We start from the raw sequence: 21961 nt of genomic DNA, 5'->3' as shown, positions 1-21961 counted from the left end.
GATGTAGTCTTTGCAGAAAATGAACTGCAAAGTGAGCAGAAAAATGACAGCACTTCTAAAGAGACTGCTATAGTGCAGTTGGAAGAAAAATCCAAAGAAAGTGATTCTTCTGAAGCTGAACCGGTGCACGAAGAACAAGAACCAGATGAGGTCAATGACGGTGTTCGTCGATCAACGCGTCAGACGCAGAAACCAGTTTGGCAATCAGACTATGTTATGACGAGCCACGATGCATATTGTCTTCTAACTGAAGAAGGTGAACCTTCAACTTTTCAAGAGGCGTTGAAGGGTTCAGATGCTTCTCAATGGATGACAGCAATGCATGAAGAAATGGAGGCCTTATATAGGAACAAGACATGGGAACTTGTCGAACTTCCAAAGGGTCGGAAAGCCATTGGAAACAAATGGGTATACAAGATTAAACGTGATGGCAATGATCAAGTGGAACGGTATCGTGCAAGACTGGTGGTAAAAGGATATGCTCAGAAAGAAGGTATTGACTTCAATGAGATATTTTCTCCGGTTGTCAGACTTACTACTATCAGAGTAGTGTTGGCAATGTGTGCTGCATTGGATTTACATCTTAAACAGCTAGATGTAAAGACTGCTTTTCTTCATGGAGAACTTGAAGAAGAAATTTATATGCTCCAACCGGAAGGATTTAAGGAACAAGGAAAAGAAAACTTGGTTTGCAGGTTGACCAAATCTTTGTACGGTCTAAAGCAGGCGCCCAGATGTTGGTACAAGAGATTTGATTCTTTCATAATTAGCCTCAATTACAATAGGCTAAGTTCAGACCATTGTACATACTACAAAAGGTTTGATGATAATGATTATATAATTTTGCTGTTGTATGTGGATGACATGTTGGTGGTAGGGCCCAACAAAGATCGAGTCCAGGAATTGAAGGCACAGTTGGCTAGGGAGTTCGATATGAAAGACTTGGGACCAGCAAACAAGATTTTAGGGATACAAATTCACCGAGACAGAAAAGACAGGAAGATTTGGCTTTCTCAAAAGAATTATCTAAGGAAAGTCTTGCGCCGCTTCAACATGCAAGACTGTAAGCCAATCTCTACCCCACTTCCTGTGAATTTTCAATTATCCTCAGGTATGAGTCCTAGCAATGAAGCGGAGAGGATGGAAATGTCTCGAGTACCGTATGCATCGGCGGTGGGAAGCCTTATGTATGCCATGATATGTACAAGACCAGACATTGCACAAGCAGTGGGAGTGGTTAGTCGGTTTATGGCGGATCCGGGTAAAGAGCATTGGAATGCTGTTAAGAGAATCATGAGGTACATTAAAGGAACCTCAGGTGTTGCAATATGTTTCAGAGGATCAGAGTTAACTGTCAGGGGTTATGTTGATTCAGATTTTGCAGGTGATCATGATAAAAGAAAATCTACTACTGGTTATGTGTTCACGCTTGCTGGAGGAGCAGTAAGTTGGTTATCCAAGTTACAAACTGTTGTAGCTCTGTCAACGACAGAAGCTGAGTACATGGCAGCTACCCAAGCGTGTAAGGAAGCTATTTGGATGCAAAGGTTAATTGAGGAACTCGGGCACAAGCAGGATCAAATTACTGTGTATTGTGACAGTCAGAGTGCCTTGCACATTGCAAGGAATCCAGCTTTTCATTCAAGGACGAAACACATAGGCGTTCAATATCATTTTGTTCGAGAAGTAGTGGAGGAGGGTAGTGTGGATATGCAGAAGATTCACACCAATGATAACCTAGCAGATGTAATGACAAAGCTGATCAACGCTGACAAGTTTATATGGTGTCGATCCTCATATGGCCTATTGGAAACGTAGCAACTGAAGTCGGCATGGTAGAGAGTTTTTGAGAGCTTACAAAAGTGACTTTAAGTGGGAGATTGTGAACATGGTAAAGCCAACATTGTTGACTATTGAATGTCATGGCAATTTGTCAAGTGGTAAAGCTAAAGCCACTTTTGTTGACTTTAGGCATGCAAGCAAAGTGAAAATTTGGTTTGTCTTTGAAATTTCAAATATGGTGCCTATCATGACAAAAATTGAAGCAAATTGTCAAAAGACAATTTCAAGTTGTATTGCCTACTATTTTTGACAATTTGCATGCATTTTCTTTTGTTTTGTTCGGCACATTACCTCTATAAATAGAGGGAAGCTGAAAGCAGAACATGCTCCCAAATCATAACAACACAATAACAATACTTGTTTAGAGTAGTGAGAGAAAAAATATAGAGAGAAAAAATAGTTTCTTCTGTGAGGTTTCTCCTAGGTTGTGTTAGTTAATATTCTCCTATTTATAAGAGAGAGTGGTAATTGTACTCTCCTTATATTTAGAGAGGGGTCCTGTAATTTCTTCCACTTAGTGAAAGTTCTCTACTCTTGCCCCGTGGTTTTTTCCCCTTATTCGTTGAGGGGTTTCCACGTAAATATTGTGTGTTCAGTTCCTCTTTTCTCGTCTCTTATTTTAGCTGCGTGATAATATTTTGTTACTCTGGTACCTAACAAGTACTAGTTTGTTGCTTATTTTTTCTTCCCGAAAACAACACTGGTTAGTAGTTACTCTCGTACAAACTTCTTTTTATAAGGATGAATATTTCGGGCCTCCCGTTTCATTGGTACGACCAGTATACAATTAACAACCAAAATGTAATTTTACTCTTAAATTAGATATAGATTGTAGTTTTTGTTGACCAAAATAGTGATAGTTGTTTTATTATCTAATAAGGCAATTTAGATTCAATAAAGTGCCTGACCTTTGCGATTGAAATTGGGCTGATTTTGGCTAGAAATGGCCATTCACTCGTTGTTCTTGTTACTGCTAGTTATGGGGTCGAGAAATTGTTACTGTGTTGGCGGTCAGTTTCACTTTCGTCCCTTTAAAGATGACTTTGATCTTGTCTACAGTTTATTTAGATATTTAGGGCGTTTACACACCTCTTTATTTTGCAATCCGGTTTCGTTCTCTGCATTGGGTTCGTTGGTTTGTGCTTTAGGTGTGTAATCTCCTTATGCATATGGTTTCATTCAACTGGAGTTTGGTCCAGTCTCTTTTACCATTTTTGTTATTATCTGTTGTAATACTCTTTTAGGGCTGAATACGTGGTTGTTGGGTCAGGTATGTCCCTCAACTTTTTGTATTTTCTTTTTATTTATTGTATTTTTCTTTGCTTAAAAAAAAGATTCCGTAAAAGTAAAAAAAATTTGCATTTTCTACGTTTTGAAAAAAATTTAAGATATATATTTGTCTTTACCACATACTATAAACCCAAGACTTTGTATCTCTTGGCAAACTTTTATCTAAATGCATAAAATTTGTAGGAAACTAGGGAAAATTCAAGTTGGTGGAAAGAAAACTGTGCTTAACTGAATGAATGGATCTGAAAATTTTGATTTCTTATTGCTTCTGGAGTTTTGGATAAAATTGAAGTCAATGCTCATGATAATAAGTGTCGTTACTATAGGAACATGCTTCTGCTTAAAATAATTATATTTCAACTTGACACGGTATATGATTTATCACTTATCTAGTGGTGGAAGACTAGAAGATAATGTCTTCATTTTCTCCTTAATGTCAAACTATGCAAACCAAACCAACTGACATTTTTCCATATGATAAGATTTTATATTTACCAAAGCATATTAATTGGCCACCTTATCACCATTTTGATGGAAAATTGACGGAAGAATCCATTTTGCATTATGAAATTTTCAAGTCAAAGATGGATTGCTACAATCAAGTTTATACAAGGTGTTGTTGATTAGTGCACGGGTATTGATTGACATTGATGCAAGATGTGTTGTGAGATTATATTTGTTGGAACACTAGTCATTCTAGTGAAGAAAATTGGAAAGAAAAACACTATGAAAGAACTAGTGTGTGGGTGTGACTTAAAAATGTCCCACATTGGAGGGTCACCCTAACTAGTAAATGTTTATATATGGGCAAAGTGACCTCCAAGGGTGTGCCCATGGGGTACCCAATTTTGTGAACGGGTGAACGCTTGCAAAATATATATATCACACGCGTTTGCTTAAGGATTAAGCAGACTTAATCCCTAAGTCACTCGTTTTTTGTTACAAACTCTCCCTATAAAAGGAGAGCTCACCCCATTCATTCTTCACACCAAATCTCACAGTTGATGCTTCCTGTGCGGTTTCTCTCTTCTCCCTCCGATTTGTGTTAACGAATCATTCTTCATCTTCTACTCCTTTTTGTCCCGTCGGTTTCGAATAGAGCGGTTACGTACCGTATCAAGTGGCTTAGATCAAACGATTGAACCATACTTTGAGGTGTAATTCTCGAGCGACTATATACTGTGCAGTATATACTCGTAACAGTGATCTGGGCTGTTTTATCCTGGAGACGGCGTGGTTGTTAGTCTACCTTGCACAAACTAGGGTAGTGCCGCGAAACGTCTTAAAGAAAGCGACCTGGTCGTGACTCACCCAGTAATTTCGTTCGGTATATTTTAAATCGTAAAACAACAATATTGGTGGTTGTAGAATTTCTTGCCAACATAGAAATTGTATCGTAAGTTTTTAACCTGATTTTCGACATGTGAAAATTCTTGGAGTGGCTTCGCTTCAAGTGAAGTATACTCTTACGAGGGAGTATAATAGTTTTTTTAGAACTATGATTGTCAATAAAGACAATATAATTTTTTTTAGAGTGGTGTAGCTTTATGGTGGAGTATGATAGCTCTTTTGAACTATGATTGTCGCTAATGACAATGGAAGCAAATGTATCATTCTCAAGTCTCAATCAAGGTGAAGATTGTGCTGTGAGATAGTGTTGTGTGGAAATTGTATAGTGGAGTGATCGATAGTGCTGTGTGATAATTGTGTGGAAATTGTAACACCAATTTTTCCACACTAAACACTTCAAAATTTAATCCACCAATATGGAATATAAACAAACCTTTGCAAAGCATATATTACCTCTAGTATTAATACGAAAATCAATCCCTGAATGTCAATAACTTCACATAAACTATTGAAGACAAGGTGGTAGTAGCAGCTCAAAAATGCTTTATCTATGGTTACTTGCCCTCAAATTGATATGCATTTTTTCCTTGGCTTATACACAACCACTTGATTATAGATATGCTTGTTTAGACCAATCATCTATTCTTCCCTCTAACATAAACCAAACCAACCTCAACAATTTGCTCAAATCACTATCATCAGATTCTGCTATCAGCAATGGTTTTGGACACACAACTTCAGGTAATAATAAAAACAATATGATTTATGGACTATACTTTTGTCGTGGCGATGCGAACGCCACCCTTTGCAACTCATGTGTTCGATATTCTACCAAATTGATAAAGCAGATATGCCCTAATAATGCCTCAGCTATTTTTTGGTGTCCCTTTTGTCTTTTGAGATACTCAAACGTGAATTTCATCGGCAAACTAGCTATAAGACCAAGGATTCCTATGTTTGATGCAACACAGAATTTTACAAGTGCTGGTGAATTTGATAGTGATGCAAGGATTTTGATGAATGGTTTGATACAAATGGGGTCACAAACACCATTAATGTTTGGTACACATATGTTTAACATAAACGGTACACAAAGAAGGTATGGTTGGGTGCAATGCAGCAGAGATATTACTAGTGAGGAATGCAGAACTTGTTTGAGCAATATGCTTGAGGATATTGAAAATTGTTGTGAGGAGAAGAAAGTGTGGCGTATATTTTCGCCTAGTTGTGTTGTCATGTATGAAACTCAACCATTCCTTTTGACAAGTATACAAACCAAAGCGCCAGCGCCTCAGATAGGTATCAGTTCATCTTTTTAAGTTTTACATACAAGTAAAAGTATAGACTCTTGTACGTAATAAAGCTAAGAGTATTATAAGTTTGTTTTAGTATGTTTAAATCTCCTTAAGTTAATCAGAAAACAAAAGCAAACACAATAACAAATTAGTTTTACAAGGTAAAATATCAACAAGTGTTTCGATTTTACTCAACATTTTTTCACAAATACATCACCTTGTCATGTTTTGTTAATGCAGCCAATCAAAAGAAAGAAACAAGGTCCTTGATTCTAAAAATAATCATTGTTGTAACCGCAACAGTAGCAATAGCATTATTGGCTTTCAGCACATACTACTACAGGCGCTTGGAACGGAAAAAAAGTAAGCACTAACTCTCAAATAGTTCTTTAAATTGAGGCTAGCAATTGCTATCTCTATATGTTTGATATTTCAATATTTTCAGATGAAAAAGAGATGCAAAGCCTTCATGCAATTTTTTCTCAAGAGCAGACTAACAATGAGGAGAACGTGAATGCTGACCTACCTATGATGCCTCTGAGTGCTATTCTAAAAAGTACTAATAACTTTTCTGATAAATATAAATTGGGGGAAGGTGGATTCGGAACTGTCTACAAGGTACTACATTAGAATAAGATACATGATATTTGTTTGTTTGATGATTTATTTTTCCACTGGCAACATTCTTATACAAAAACTTGAAAAAATGTTTAAGGGTGTTTCAGCAGATGGAAGGGAAATTGCTGTTAAAAGGCTTTCAAAAACATCGTTTCAAGGTGTTGAGGAATTCAAGAATGAAGTAATGTTGATTGCAAAATTGCAACATCGGAACCTTGTGAGACTGTTGGCTTGCTGCATTGAGCAAACTGAGAAGCTTCTTATCTATGAATACATGCCCAATTCAAGCCTTGATTTCCATCTACGCGGTATAACTCCCAAACAATGAAACTGCAGTTTATTACCTTTCTCTTATTTTACTGTAAGCAGTTTACTATTTTACTGTAGGTACCTCAAATCAGGATTACTTATTTGGTGATTTAAAACTTGGCAGAGTTGGTTTGAACAGAAACCTATGTCATATTTTGTCAAAAGCAGGAGCTTCCTTTGAACTTCTACTTTTGAATAGACTGCACAAATTTGAGTTCTAGAAGTCTATTGCTATTAAGTTTTGAAGTTAGGGTCCCTTAATATAAGAAAGTTGAATGCAGAATCTTAAGTTCAAACTCTTGCAGGATTATGATTTCTGCAACTGCCCTTAAGTCTAAAATGAGTTATACTGGTCCAATTTTGGTATCTTTTGGGATCCTAAATCTTTAGGTGATGGTTCTGGAAGTTTTGTCAATCGCAGATGGCAAAAAACCACAGTTAGCTCAAATTCTGCCACGCTGCAGTGCTATAGTGCAGCTGTTTGACAACTTAGGAGTAAGCAATCTTGATATTAACAAACCATCCTTCAAAAGACCTTCACGTGTTATTTTGACACCAAGCATCTGACGTGCATTTGCATATGACAGAAAACTAAAGCTTTCCCAATCAAACCTCTTTCAAGCAATGTATCACATTTTTGTATCCTTATGTTGCACAGTATCCCCAGCCAATAAGGAATCTTTCGAATTTGGTGTCTGACCATGTAGAATAATGTGTTTGTCAATAATCTTTCAATTTCAGTTATATTTATTAGAATTGCATTGCTTTAAATTGTACTGCCAGATATTGTGAAGGGTGCACAATTGGACTGGAAACAAAGATTAAGCATTATTAATGGGATTGCGAAAGGGCTTCTGTATCTTCATGAGGACTCCAGACTTAGGGTTATTCACAGAGACTTGAAAGCTAGCAATATACTGTTAGATCATGAAATGAATCCAAAAATCTCAGACTTTGGACTAGCAAGAACATTTGGAGGGGACCAGGGGGAAGCAAATACAATGAGAGTTGTGGGAACTTAGTAAGTGTATATACTATTTTTTGTTTTCTTTAAATTGGAGAAGAAAGCATACATCCTCACAAGGACTACATGTTTCTAATTTTTTTTGTCTTTTCTATCATTAAAATTAGGGGTTCATAGGGGAAATTACACTCACCTCCCCTGAGGTATTGTTAAATAACGCTAACACCCCCTCTAGTTTTTAAGTAAACATTAACCTCCCTTATTTATCATACAAATAGACAAACACCTCCCTTTTGATTTAACACCGTTATTCACCCATCAGTTCACTCACGTTTTCATTGTTCTCTGTTAATTAACTCCTCAGACTTTCACTCATTCTCACTCTCACCTTATCTCTATTATGATTTATGAGCTCTTTTCCCACTTTGTTAAGCACTCTTCTTCCGCTGCAAGTGAATTTGGGGATTGTTTTATATCTATTAAGCGATCATCGCTACTTAATCTTGCTTTGAATTCTGATTCAATTTGTTGTATTTGGCTTTTAAATTTATTTGTTTTAGCAGTGGCCACAACGTTTTTATAATTGGTAAAAATATGATATGTGTGCCTTTTTGTTGTAATTAGAGGATGTAATTTTTTCTGCTCGTGTAATTAGTGAATTTGGGGATTGTAGAAGATTGCTTGTGGAAAAGGAGGGATGAATAGCAAACACACTCTATTTTGTTACATACTTGAAACTTGAAAGTACCGTTCAAATGGCGGAAGGTGGAAGAACATAGCTTATGACATTGTTTATTTTCCAAAAGCAGTACTAATGGTTGAAGGTACTAGATATATAAGTTAACAGAGACTTAACACCTTTAATGAATAGGGGAGGTGAGTGTTTTTTAAAAACTAGAGGGGGTGTGAGTGTCATTTAAAGAAACTTTAGGGGAGGTCAATGTAATTTGCTCTTAAAATTAAAATTTTACTCCTCAATAAACAAACGAAAAAAAAAAAAAATCTTACTAAAACTAGCATGTTCTCTTTAAAAACACAATCATGTTTTGCCGAGGTTTTATGTTTTTAATATGAAAAAAAGACATTGATATATTGATTTTGAGCAGTGGATACATGGCTCCAGAATATGCTATCGAAGGCTTGTTTTCAGTAAAGTCGGATGTTTTCAGCTTTGGTGTTCTTTTGCTAGAGATCGTCAGTGGAAAAAGGAACAACAAATTCTATCTTTCAGAGCATGGCCAAAGTCTTCTCACATATGTAGGTTTCCTGATTTATGCTTTTTTTTTTTTTTTTTCTCTTGTTTATAACTAAAATCAAATGCACGAACAATTATAGGCATGGAACTTCTGGAGTGCAGACAAAGGTTTAGAATTGATGGATCCGTTGATAGCAAATTCATATGTGCCTAGTGAAGTTTTGAAGTGTATACACATTGGCCTATTGTGTGTACAAGATAATGCAGCTGATAGGCCTACAATGTCAGGTGTTGTTCACATGCTTGGAAGTGACAATGTTACACTTCCCAGCCCCATATGTCCATCATTTTCTGTTGGAAGGGCTACAAATACAATTGAAGGAGGGTGTTCATCAAATGCTTCTACCTCTGTCACTGTCAATGAAATAACCCTATCCGAAGTGTTGCCTAGATGATCAATAGAAATGGACATGTTTTTCTTTTTATCTTTACATAGATTATTGGTGGATAAGTTTATTCGAGTCTTCGAATATATCTGTCAGTATTTGATACGGTTTATGTTATTGTGCACACCGCATGTTGGATTATTTAAACTATATAGACTAACATTTATCAACTATTTAGAATATTGTTTGAACTATTAATATATCAAATAGGGTAATTATTGTTTAATTACAGTGATTAATCAATTGATAGATATTGTATTAGGAAAGCTTAGGAAGTGACCTATATTGGGTTGGACTATCCATTTGATGTTCGATGAGAAGTTCCTACCCTCATCTGATGACCATTAGGCGGTTGACATACTAAGAACACACTTTTCAGGTAAAGAGAAGTTCTCTTCATTCCTCACTCTCTTCTAAGGGGTTTCACTCACAACCATTAGGAAACCAAATAGAGCTATCCGTCAAACTAGATACTTTGTGATTAAATTTGTTGTAGTTTGATATCTACATGATTTCTATCAATTGAGATACTCAGGTAAATGAACACGAACTAACAAAGCCGTAACACTTACGTGACACCAGCCAAAGCATCAAAGTAACCTTCCCAGTGTTCATGATATGCAATATCCACTGCTTCCTGATTGCTAACCTGAAATGAGAATGAGAGAGAACCATTATCAGTTAACCAATTCAGTTGATACATGAGCAACAATATATTGGTATACGTTCCAAGAAGCTATTAACTTTGCAATCAATTGCTTAGGTCGTTTACCTTATCCCATAATCTTTCTTGGCTAATATAAACAAGTTTTTGTTCATATCTGGGAACACTGGTCTTGCGTTTTTCCTCATCCGAGAAGCCACCTTCTGGTATATCACATACATCTTAGCAAAACGCCTTGAGCAAGTTTTGACCGATTTGGTCGTAAGGTTCATAGAATGAATAAATTCTGTGTAGTGATAGGTGACAGGCATATACCTTTGATGTTCAAATCAGTCCTACCTAATTGCTTAGTGGCATCATGGCAATCACCACAAACTCTTAGATTCTTCCTTATATGTATTGGTGTACCGTGGTTTGTGTTTAAAAGTCCAAATGCAATAGCAAGCCTCTCCCTATGGCTACTGAGCAATTGCTCCTTCACATTTTCCTCCACGTCATGAATAGAATTGGTATCAGGCACCTACCAGGATCCCTGATCTTATCTCCAAGAGCATTGAGAAAAGCATAGATTTTCTTCGATTCAGGATGGTTCATAATTCCTGAGTATAATGCGTGAACTTCATTTCTTAATTCAACCAAACTGCAGCCTGGAGTTTTGTGAAGACCCTTTTTCTCCATGGATGTTTTCACCTTGGCCACTTTCCCACATTGATGCCCACCCTCATCTGGATCAAACTTGAATAGTTTATCTGCAGCTTTTTCGCACAATTCAACGTTTTTATGAATTTTGCAAGCACCCAGCGTTGCACCTAAAACGGTAATCCTCGGTTAGATAGGCATCTCTTGAATAAAATTCCAAGAATCATCTAACTTTCTGCCATGAAGGTCAACCACAGCACTATAGTGATCTATTGAAGGCTCCAAGCCATAACCTTCCATCATGCTTTGAATGAAATGGAGGCCCTCTTCCACGAAATTTGAGTGACTAAAAGTCGAGATAATAGACAGAAATGTTGTATCATTCGGCATAACAGCTTTGTTCTGCATATCATGTGCCATATTTATCCATCTATCATTGCATTCCATGTTATCACATGCCGCTCTTGCATCATGTCAACAAGAGCAGTAGATAAATCATATATTGTCTTCTAGTCTTAAGACCTTATCTTCCATCACTAGATAAATCATATATTGTCAATTTGAAATATAATGATTTTAAGCACAAACATGTTCACACGGTAAGGAAACTTATTATCATGGTCATTGGCTTTTAGCCAAAGCTGCAAAAGCAATAAATCAAAATTTTCATACCGATTCATTCAGTTAAGAGAAGTACCTTAAACTTTTGCCTAAATGTAAAAAATGCAAAGATTTTTTTACTTTATGGAATCTAAATCCCCTTCTCAGATAATAAAACTACAACATTTATTTTGGTCAACAAAAACAACCTTTATTTAATTTTAGAGTAAATTGACATTTTGGTTGTTAAATGTGTAAGACATTGTTTATAAACAACCTAAGTGTGTTTTTGTTAGTCATTTAGGTTCTTGAATGTGTCTTTATTATTTAGTTTAGTCCTCAAAAAAAAAAAAATATGTTAATCAATTTAGTTCAAAAATTTACAAACAAAAGAGACATTTGAGAATAAATTCACAATTTCAATACATTCATAGACTATTCCCGTAAAAAAAAAAAAAAAAAAAATTCATAGATTGTAGGGACAAAGTCTCACACATTTAATGACCAAATTTACCCGTATAAAAATTTAGATTAAGAACTCAGCATACCAAGTTACTCTAGAACCACCTAAATCTTTGAAAATATTCAAGTGTCTAATGAAGTCCTAGTTCCAACATTATCCGCATTGAATCATACAATAATAGGAATTGTATAGTACAAGTCAATTACTTAGAGCCATAATCAACATCGGCTAAACATTTACAGCATCAGTAAAAAATAGACTCTGAAGTGCAACAGAAATAAACTACTTACATCACCAATTTGCTTTGGTAGACAATTTTCAGAATCATATTGTACAACAAAATTGAATAGACAGAAAATTCAGAGGATCAAGAAAATACAGTTGAACATCTTTTAGAATCAAACTGCATATTTCCTAAAACATTATACAACTGAATCTTATAGTTACAAACCACTGATTCAACAGAACACTACAATGGTCTATGATGTGGTTAAAGGTTGAACAAAAATAATGCCAAGATAGTAACAGTAACAATGGCATCTATAGTATTACCAGTAATCCCCGCAAGAACATCTTCCATTTTTAAAATGATGGAACCGTTGTAAATCTCGCACGACAATCTCTCTCCCGGTCACAAGCGAAATGTACTTGGTAGCCTCGTGACAATCACCACAAACTCTTAGGTTCTTCCTTACATGTATTGTCGTACCAGGTCTTGTATTCAGAAGTCCAAATGCAATGGCAAGCCTCTCACTATGGCTACTGACCAATTGTTCCTTCAAGTCTTCTTCTACGTCGTGAATTGAATCATTGTCAGGCACATAACCAGCAGCTCTGATCTCGTCTCCAAGAGTCTCGAGAAAAGCGTAGATTCTCTTCGATTGAGGATGATTCGTACTTCCTGAGTAGAATGCATGAACTTCATTTCTCCATTCAACCAAACTGCATCCCGGAGTTTTGTGGAGCCCCTTTTTCTCCATGGCTGTTCTCACTTTAGCCACTTTGTCCCACATTGAAGCAGAGGCATACATGTTTGCAACCAGCATATAATATCCACCCTCATCTGGATTCAACTCGAACAATATGTCCGCAGCTTTTTCTCCCAATTCTACATTTTTATGAATTTTGCAAGCACCGAGCATTGCACCTAAAACAGTAATCCCCGGTTTGATAGGCATCTCGTGAATAAACTTCCAAGCATAATCTAGCTTGCCGGCACGACCTAGAAGATCAACCATGGCACCATAGTGATCCATCGAAGGCTCCATGCCATAATCTTCCTTCATGATTTTGAAGTAGTAGAGACCCTCTTCCACAAAACCTGAGTGACTGCATGCTGAAATAACAGACAAAAATGTTATATCATTTGGCTTAAGAGAGGCTTCGTTCTGCATATCATCAAAGAGATCTAGAGCTGCTTTTCCAAGGCCATGTGTCCCATATCCATCGATCATTGCATTCCACGTTATCACATGTCGCTCTTGCATCGTGTCAAAAAGCTCTCTTGCAGTTTCGATGGCTCCGCATTTCACGTACATGTCAACGAGAGCAGTAGCAACAAAGACATTCCTGTCCATATTTGTTCTGATTGCAAGTCCGTGAATCCACTTAGCCTGACGGGTAACCGATAAATCTGCTAGAGCAGTAATCACGCTAACAAATGTAAAGGAATCAGGTTTAATGCCTTCAGATTGCATAGTACAGAACAGATTCAAAGCTTCATTTACACAACCATTCTGTGCATAACCTAATATCATGGCATTCCATGTGACGTTTGTTTTCCCTTCTAAATTATCAAATACCGAAGCTGCAATATCAACTCTTTTACACTTTGAATACATGGAAATCAAAGAATTCATTACTGACACATTAGAATTAAGTTTCATCTGATCCAATAATGTATGAACAAATCTCCCTCGTTCAAGATCACCTAAATTAGAGCAAGCATGTAAAGCGCCCATCATACTAACATTTGTAGGCTCCACCTTTTCCTCCAACATCTTCATAAACATTGCAAACGCTTCTTCAGATTCACCATTCTGCGCAAGACCATCAATTACAGTATTCCACGAAATAACATTCTTGCTGCTCATCCTTTGGAAAACCAACCTCCCAGTCTCTACCTCACCACACTTAAAATACATATCCAGAAGCGCAGTTGAAACATTAACCATAGAATCAAATCCCAATCTAACGGCATAACCATGAATCAACCTACCAATTCTCAAACCTTTAACATCCGCCACAGCCGGTAAAACACTAACCAAAGTAATCGAATCCGCCTTCTTCCCATCCTCCTGCATATCCAAAACTAACTTCAACGCCTTCCTAGCAAACCCATTCTGCGCATACCCCGCAACAACCGTATTCCAACAAACCAAATCCCTCTCCGGCATTCTAACAAACATCTTATAGGCATCATCAATCTTCCTACATTTCGCATACAAATTAACAACAGCCGTCATCGCAAACAAATTCGACTCAAACCCATTTTTAATCAACATCCCATGAACCTCCATACCCTTTTTCAAATCCAAATTCTCACCACATAACTGCAAAAGATAAGTAAAATCATACACAACAGGCATAACCTCATCATTTTGCATTCTTTTGAAAAAGGATAGAGACTCACTTAAAGATAAGTTTTTTACATACCCTTTAAGAAGGGTATGATAAAGAACATCAAGTTTGGTTTCAACTGAGTCAAAAACACGTAATGCTTCATTGATGGTACCAAATTTGCAGAACAGGCTAATGAGTTTGGTTTGAAAAAGGTGTTGATTGTAGAAACCGTTTTTGATGATGTGAGGGAGGATTTGATGAAGCTCTGAAATGGAAGTTGTGAGTTCTAGGAGGATGGATGATGGGTGGCGGTAGATATGGGTTGGGATGTAGATTCTTTGATATAATGGGGTTGTGCTTCTTCTGGGGGTGTAGGTAGTAGTGGAGAGTGGTGATGGAGTGTGTAGTGCTAAGAGGTTAGAACTCATTGTTGTTCAAGATTTTGGAATATTGATGATTCAGTTGGAAGGAACCAATTTGGTTTGATTCATGTCATAGATTTTTTGAAACATGGTATCATATCTTCATAGAAATGGAGGGATAAATATTTACAATTTTTATGAACTCTTTTAGAACTCTACTTTTTTTTTTAATGAAAAATTGATTAAAAAAAAATCAGATATTTGAATATTTCTTTGATAATATTTGTGAACTACTCCCCCAGTCTTACAATAATAGTCTCTTTATCCATTTTTCTTTTTCTCAAAATAATTGTCACTTTAGAATATTAACTACAATTAATAAGGGTGTTTTAGTAAATAATACTAATTTTACCATCAAAATCAACACACTTAATCATTTCTTTAGTAATCGTGCATAAACCTTAAACGACTATTATTTAGAGACGAAGAGAGTAATAAGATGATACCCTTATGTTGTTTTTTAATTGTCACATTTTGACTTTTTATCCAAACAAAGATAACAAATACTTTTATTACTTTTGATCCAATAATTTATCTTTTTTCTATAATAACCTTAATCATTTAATATCTCATTTCATATATTTCTCTCTGCAATAGATATCTAAGGGTAATATAGGTAAAACAACATTTAATGATGTATTGGACTTTGAAAATGACACTTAATTAGAAACAAAAAATTTATGCAAAAGTGTCAATTATAAAGGAACAGAGGGAGTATAAGTTCATCTCTGTGAACTTAGCTCAGTTGATACAGACAAATGCATAATATATGCAGAGGTCTGGGGTTCGTGTTCGAACCCTGAACACCCCACTTCTCCATATTTAAAATGTGTGAACTCCAGCCACTATATTACTTGACCCAAAAAATATATAAGTTTCTACTCCAATCATTCTTAAAAAAATAAAAAAAAAATCTACCCTAATTATATAATATTACAAATATATATCAAAATAATTAAATTTGTCATCATGTCAATGTTGGGAAAATGCATGCAATAGTTAGAAAATCATTGGTCTTAATGTCAATGTTGGGAAAATGCAGTCAAACAAGAAAATTCATAATACAGATTTAAACATGCAAATAGAAATAAAAAAACATTCAAAACACATTTACTTACAACAATGCAAGAAAACTATAACTTACACCATTGCATGTTTGAAAAAGAAGTAAAACAACATAATTATGTTTTAATAACTTTGCAATTTCCTGACACTCCCAAGAATCATTGAGGTCACTTTTTTATTATCAACCCCCGTAATTCATGAGCTTTCTTCCACTTACCATGTTAACAATAAATCTAAACCATAAGTATACGACCGTCTCCTCTATTCAACTTATCAAATGTCATTTGCACAATTTCCAAGTCGTCATAAATCTTGACACCACTCAATATAACCAACCATATTATATAATTTGTTGCAACATTCATTTTGTCTATAAACAAAATTGTCTCCTCAGAAAGTCTGCTTCAACAAAACAGATCCACCATAACATCAGTGTTAATAGCTCGGTTCAATTTTAAATTGGATTGTCATCAACCCAAAGTTCTTGACACATAATTTGACTTTATTTGTATGAGTTGGCCGAACATCTGACTCTTCCATTTGAGTGAATACAAGTCATTTATCAATTTGACCATTATGTGTCATGCTCATCAGATAACTCTGTAGTGCCAAAAGATATATGAAGCATCTTCCATATTCCCACATGAAGTACATGTGGATGAGAGAATTGGTGAGCTCGTATATGACCCCCACTAACTCACATCACTCACACATACAACACTTAAAAAAAAAACCCACCTACTATCCCACTAACCTACCATTCTCATGAACAAATTGTCCATAAACAATATCACTCAGAAATACACGATATACATGAGTAAATTCATAAATAACAAACTCATCAAACCACATGTACTAGATGCACCTATTAAAACAATTGTATGTTTAGTTTCTTCTTTCTTCAAGTATCATTTCAACATTCCATCTTCCTTATATTAAAGTTGTTGTTTTTTTATTCTTATTTTCAACAACTTCTTTATTCATTCTTGTCTCATGTTATTACTTTCTTTAATAATCTGCCAAAAAAAAAAAAGCAATATTTGGTTTTCATTTTGCAATGTTTGGTATAATCTTAGTCCATCCTTTTCCGGTGACATTTAGTATGGGAAAGGAAACTTGTTTCCCACCATGGGAAAGCTATTTTTTTACCACTTGATTAAATAGGAACACTGATTTAATCATAGACCACACACACCATATCTTGTTTACATTGTCTTCAACATCATGGGATTGAAACTAACCCACGTCCACCATTTTCTTTACTTGCTCAGTCATAGAAACAACACAAATTCATACTAGATTTTTTTTCTCTCCCAATTGTTTCTAAAATAAGACTTATTCAAACTAATTATTTATTTATTTATCAACATCTAATTTAAAAGAAAAACAAGCACCAAAATCAAAATTACTCTGCCAGAAGCAATCTGGGTATAAAAAATAAGTAGAGTTTGAAGAAAAACAAATTATTTATTTATTTATTAACATCTAGTTCTAAGAACCTTCGCCGGAGACCCACGGCACACCACTGCAGGAGAGTTTCCAGTCACTTTCGGTAGTAAAGTTATGGATGCCGAACTGATCTAATTTTTGAATATGTGATGATGAAGGAAAAGTCGAACCAGATCTAGTGTTTGTATATGTGATGGTGCTGAATTTACATAAAGAAATGATAAAAAAAAATATTGGTTTCTTGATTACATATGACTCCTGTAGTGTTTTCTATGTTTGGGGAGATTTATTGGAGTTTGATTCATCTCTCTGTTATTGGTACAGATGCTTATAAGTTTGCTGATGGCGACAACATAGTCCCTCCTTGTTTCCAAAACTCAGCTCAGTTTGTCCAAATTTGAGTAGTAAATTTGTGTTCTTTGGATTGAAAAGTAAGACTGAGATGGAAGATAGTGTGGTGGTGGAATGGAGGAGAGAGAATGCTGATGGATTATATAGTATAGACATACCATCATAAAATGTGTATTCCTCTTTAATCTAACGGTTCAAAAAAAACTTTCCCATGATGGGAAACAACTTTGCTTTCCCATACTAAACCTCACCTCCTTTTCCACTTGAGGATATCATTTTCTTTTCCATATTTCTTTTGATTTGTTTTTAATTTGTTTGACACAATCTTAATCTTACTCTTCTACATAGTTATGAAACTCCTTTTCCTATTGTTCATGTTTCTCTATCTATACATTAATTGTGACGAGATGTTATAAATGTGTCATTTTTTTAAACAAAAAAAGCTAGAGGTTCCTAGAAGGCAAATCATCTCAACTATATTAGCATCCTACAAGTTCTACAATAATTTTTCCCTTCATTACTTCCATTATATTAATTGAATTAAAAAAATCATTTATAGTTGTAATCATATAGCTATCTAGCCTCCATAACTCTATGTTATTTTTTTTTTGAAGAAACCATAACTCTATGTTATAATCCTACAAGTTCGACTATAACTATTCAATTCAAAGCTCTCATTTTATTAATTAAATTTAAAAAATCAATTATTATCATAATCTTATAATTACACATCCTCCGCAACTCTATTTCTCTCCTTTTATTAATTAAATAAAAAATATTAGAAATTAACATAAAAAAAATAGGGATTAAATTAAGAAAGTAGAAAAAAAATTAAATAATGGAGAGAAAATAGTTACCCATGATATAACCCACACTTTAATTTCTTTAGTTTTATAATCATATAAATTCTCACACAAATAGAAAATCATTTGTCTTAATGTACTGTTTAGTTGTGTGCGTAATTTTTTCATTAAAGTTATAAGTTCAATAAAGTTAAGTTATACCTCAAGATTATTATAATTTGTGTTTATTGTATGATACATACAGTATATTTTTATTTTCTTATAAGATGTAAATTATTAAAATGTTGCATGTTTTTAATTATAAAATTTTCTCATGCATGACAACAACGATTAGAACGAGCTCTACAAATTCCATGATTTTATACCATTTTTTATTTTCAGTATTTAAATAATGCTAAAAAAACATTAAAACAGTTAACTTATTATTCTTGTTTTAAAAAAATTTATATTCTTTGTCAAAAAAAAACTTATATTCTAAACTGAAAGCAAAGTCAATATAACAAACATTCATATCAATATATTATATCTTGTTTCTTTAAACTACAATAATTATCAATAATAATTCAATAAAACTTACCAATACATTGCACGTCTAGTTGCAATTAAATGAGACAGACTTTTCATCACTAAAGATTCTATTGGCCGAATCAACCATGCCAAAATAAAGGTAGAACAAACCAACTTGAGTTTTGAGAAAATCAATATGATTCAAACCAACCTTGATAAGGTCGCTGTGAATTGCACATCTTGTTCTGATAGAACTTATTCTTGCTAAATCATGCATTGTGAAGGGTGTGTATTACACTATGAGGCAATCTCTAACCCTTTCATTTCAACAAACATCGACATAGTTTGGCCGAACATATGACTCTTGCATGTGAGTGAATGTCACAATGCATTTGTCAATTTGACCATTGTGTGTTATGCCCGCCATGTAACAATTCCAAGATGTAAGCTACAGTGACCAGAAGATATCAGAAGCATCTTCCATAAAGTACACGTGGATGAGAAAATTGGTGAGCTTCAAACTATGATTGCCTTTGTACCAACTTAGCATGAACACTTTGATCCGTTCATAAGTGAATGCTCCAGCAGAATCAGATATCAACTCTATCATTGTTGACAACGCAATGCTTACAATTCAGACAAGATATTAGCTGACATAAGGAGTTTAGCCTATCAATCTCTACTTTTTTTCCAAGGTCTTGAATCATAATTCATCGTTTATTTATAATTATAATCCTACAAGTTTTCGTTAAAAAATTTCCCTACAAAACTCTATTATTTTAATTAATAAAAATAAAAATTAGAATTAAAAAATAGAAAAAATAACTTATACCCCCCCCCCCCCCCCCCAACTCACGTCACTGACACATACAACACATAAAAAAAAAAATCATATTATCCCACTAACCTACCATTCTCATGACCGAATTGTCCACAAACAATATCACTCATAAATACATGGTATACATAAAAATAAAAATAAAATAAAAAAAACCTCATATTATCCCACTAACCTACCATTCTCATGACCGAATTGTCCACAAACAATATCATTCATAAATACGCGGTATACATAAGTAAATTCGTAACCAACAAACTCTCCAAACCACACCTACTACTTGCACCTGTTACAACAATTGTATGTTTATTTTCCTCCTTTCTCCAAACATTTTTCTTTTTCTTTGGTTATTATTTCCTTATCTTTTCAAGTATCATCTCATCATTCCATCTTCCTTGTATTAGAGTTGTTGTTTGTTGATTCTTATTCTTGACTTATTTTTTAAGGCAACACTTTTGATGCATGCACACAATATTGGATGAGAAAGTTCAACAACTTATTTAATCATTCTTATCCCATGTTATTACTTTCTCTTTAATTTGTTACTGACCACGATGGAAGAAGCACAAACTTTGTTGAGAGTTTCCACTTTAGGGAGATGCATTGTTGATTGATGATTTGTTATCAGTCAATTGTTAGTCGAAGAACCTAATTAAGAATAATAGTAGTTGAGAATTTTTTTCTTAAATTGTAAATAAATCTTTGTTTTTTATTTTTTGAATTCAAACACTTCAATTTCTTATCATTTAGCTCAAACAAGTTGAGCTACCCAATTCCCTATTACATGGAAAAAGTTTGTGGTGCCTAGACACACAATTTTGCTCCTTTTTCATCCTCACTTGACTAATCTCGTATTGCTCCTTTTTCATCCTCACTTGACTAATCTCGTATGTATGATGCATAGTGACGGATCCAAAATTTCGACTAGTGGGGGCGATATTGTATACGATACATATACTTATATAAAAATTCATTAATGGCTTAATGGTATAGCATAAAATATAGTGAAATGAAATGAGATAACATCCAATTTTTAAAATTAACTACCTTATTACATTCTATTTCATTCACAGATAAAATTATTTAAAAAAAATTGTGACGTTACCATTTAATTTTTAATGAAAACTAATAAAAAAAGTGGGGGCAAGTCACGAAAAAGGATATAATAAAATTAACTCGAGGTTAATTTAATTGATAAATTCTCTTAATTTAAAAAATAAATTCTAAGAAAAACTTTTTGAAGGAAGAAAAAAACTATTATTAGCTTAAGGTTTTTTGAAGGAAGAAAAAAACTTAGTTGATAAGTTCTTTTATAAACTAAGAATATAATAGTTTGTCTAAGTAAATTTAGATGATAAAAAGTTAACTCATAAGAGTATTTCGCAAGACTATAGGTTCAACTCCTAGTATCATCATTAGAATTTTGTTGATGGGTAATTTATAAAGAAAATGTTAACTAGTGTTCTCAAGGTAAATGGTTAAGAAATCAAATACTCCCTCCGTTTCAAAATGAGTGTCGTTTTAGGTGTTTACACACATATTAAGAAATGCAATGATTAAAAAAAAGAGAATGATTATTTTACCAAATTATCCTTATTGACTATTGAAGGAAGAAAAAAACTTAGTTGATAAGTTCTTTTATAAACTAAGAATATAATAGTTTGTCTAAGTAAATTTAGATGATAAAAAGTTAACTCATAAGAGTATTTCGCAAGAGTATAGGTTCAACTCCTAGTATCATCATTAGAATTTTGTTGATGGGTAATTTATAAAGAAAATGTTAACTAGTGTTCTCAAGGTAAATGGTTAAGAAATCAAATACTCCCTCCGTTTCAAAATGAGTGTCGTTTTAGGTGTTTACACACATATTAAGAAATGCAATGATTAAAAAAAAGAGAATGATTATTTTACCAAATTATCCTTATTGACTATTGGTTAGTTTTAAAAGTAATACTTTGAAAGTAGTGTGCAGAGTAGTGATTAGAGGGTAGAATTGAAAAGAAAAAGTTATTATTGCATTGGAAACTGAAAGTGACATTCATTTTGAAACAAATTTTTTTGGCTAAAGCGACACTCATTTTGAAACGGAGGGAGTATAATAGTATTCTCGCATTGAGACTTGTGCATTCAACTCCTCAAAAGTCTAAAAAATAGTAATTTCAACTTAAAACTTCATTTTTTTGGTTTCCTTAACCATTGCTCTAAAGGTATCAGTTAGCATAACCCTGCATCGTTGTAATCGTTGTAATTTGTAAATGCTCTAAGACATAACTGATCTAGAAAATTTCG

At 34.2% G+C, this 21961-nt stretch overlaps 2 protein-coding genes across 2 annotated transcripts; one reads left to right on the top strand and one right to left on the bottom strand.

Moving 5' to 3' along the window:
* Positions 1-4775: 4775 nt before the first annotated feature.
* Positions 4776-9535, top strand: LOC146935489 (cysteine-rich receptor-like protein kinase 15). The gene is made up of 7 exons (XM_085750681.1): positions 4776-5781; positions 6018-6140; positions 6223-6395; positions 6493-6703; positions 7488-7725; positions 8775-8925; positions 9004-9535. The coding sequence occupies exons 1-7, from the start codon at positions 5022-5024 to the stop codon at positions 9316-9318; spliced, it is 1971 nt and encodes a 656-aa protein (XP_085606807.1). The 5' UTR covers positions 4776-5021; the 3' UTR covers positions 9319-9535.
* A 2407-nt stretch (positions 9536-11942) lies between these two features.
* On the bottom strand, positions 11943-14757 carry LOC146935488 (pentatricopeptide repeat-containing protein At1g11290, chloroplastic-like). Its single transcript, XM_085750680.1, has one exon. The coding sequence runs from the start codon at positions 14663-14665 to the stop codon at positions 12224-12226; it is 2442 nt and encodes an 813-aa protein (XP_085606806.1). The 5' UTR covers positions 14666-14757; the 3' UTR covers positions 11943-12223.
* Positions 14758-21961: the final 7204 nt, after the last annotated feature.

This window comes from Medicago sativa, chromosome 3 (assembly GCF_051527215.1).
Source record: "Medicago sativa cultivar Bolivia chromosome 3, Bolivia_mono, whole genome shotgun sequence".
NCBI lineage: Eukaryota > Viridiplantae > Streptophyta > Magnoliopsida > Fabales > Fabaceae > Medicago > Medicago sativa.
This window is presented reverse-complemented; position numbering and strand designations above follow the sequence as displayed.

Coding starts and splice junctions, on each gene's coding strand:
- LOC146935488 (XM_085750680.1), bottom strand. CDS start 14,665: ATGAGTTCTAACCTCTTAGCACTACACACTCCATCACCACTCTCCACT.
- LOC146935489 (XM_085750681.1), top strand. CDS start 5,022: ATGCTTTATCTATGGTTACTTGCCCTCAAATTGATATGCATTTTTTCC. Junction 5,782..6,017: donor AGCGCCAGCGCCTCAGATAG/GTATCAGTTCAT, acceptor TTGTTAATGCAG/CCAATCAAAAGAAAGAAACA. Junction 7,726..8,774: donor ATGAGAGTTGTGGGAACTTA/GTAAGTGTATAT, acceptor GATTTTGAGCAG/TGGATACATGGCTCCAGAAT.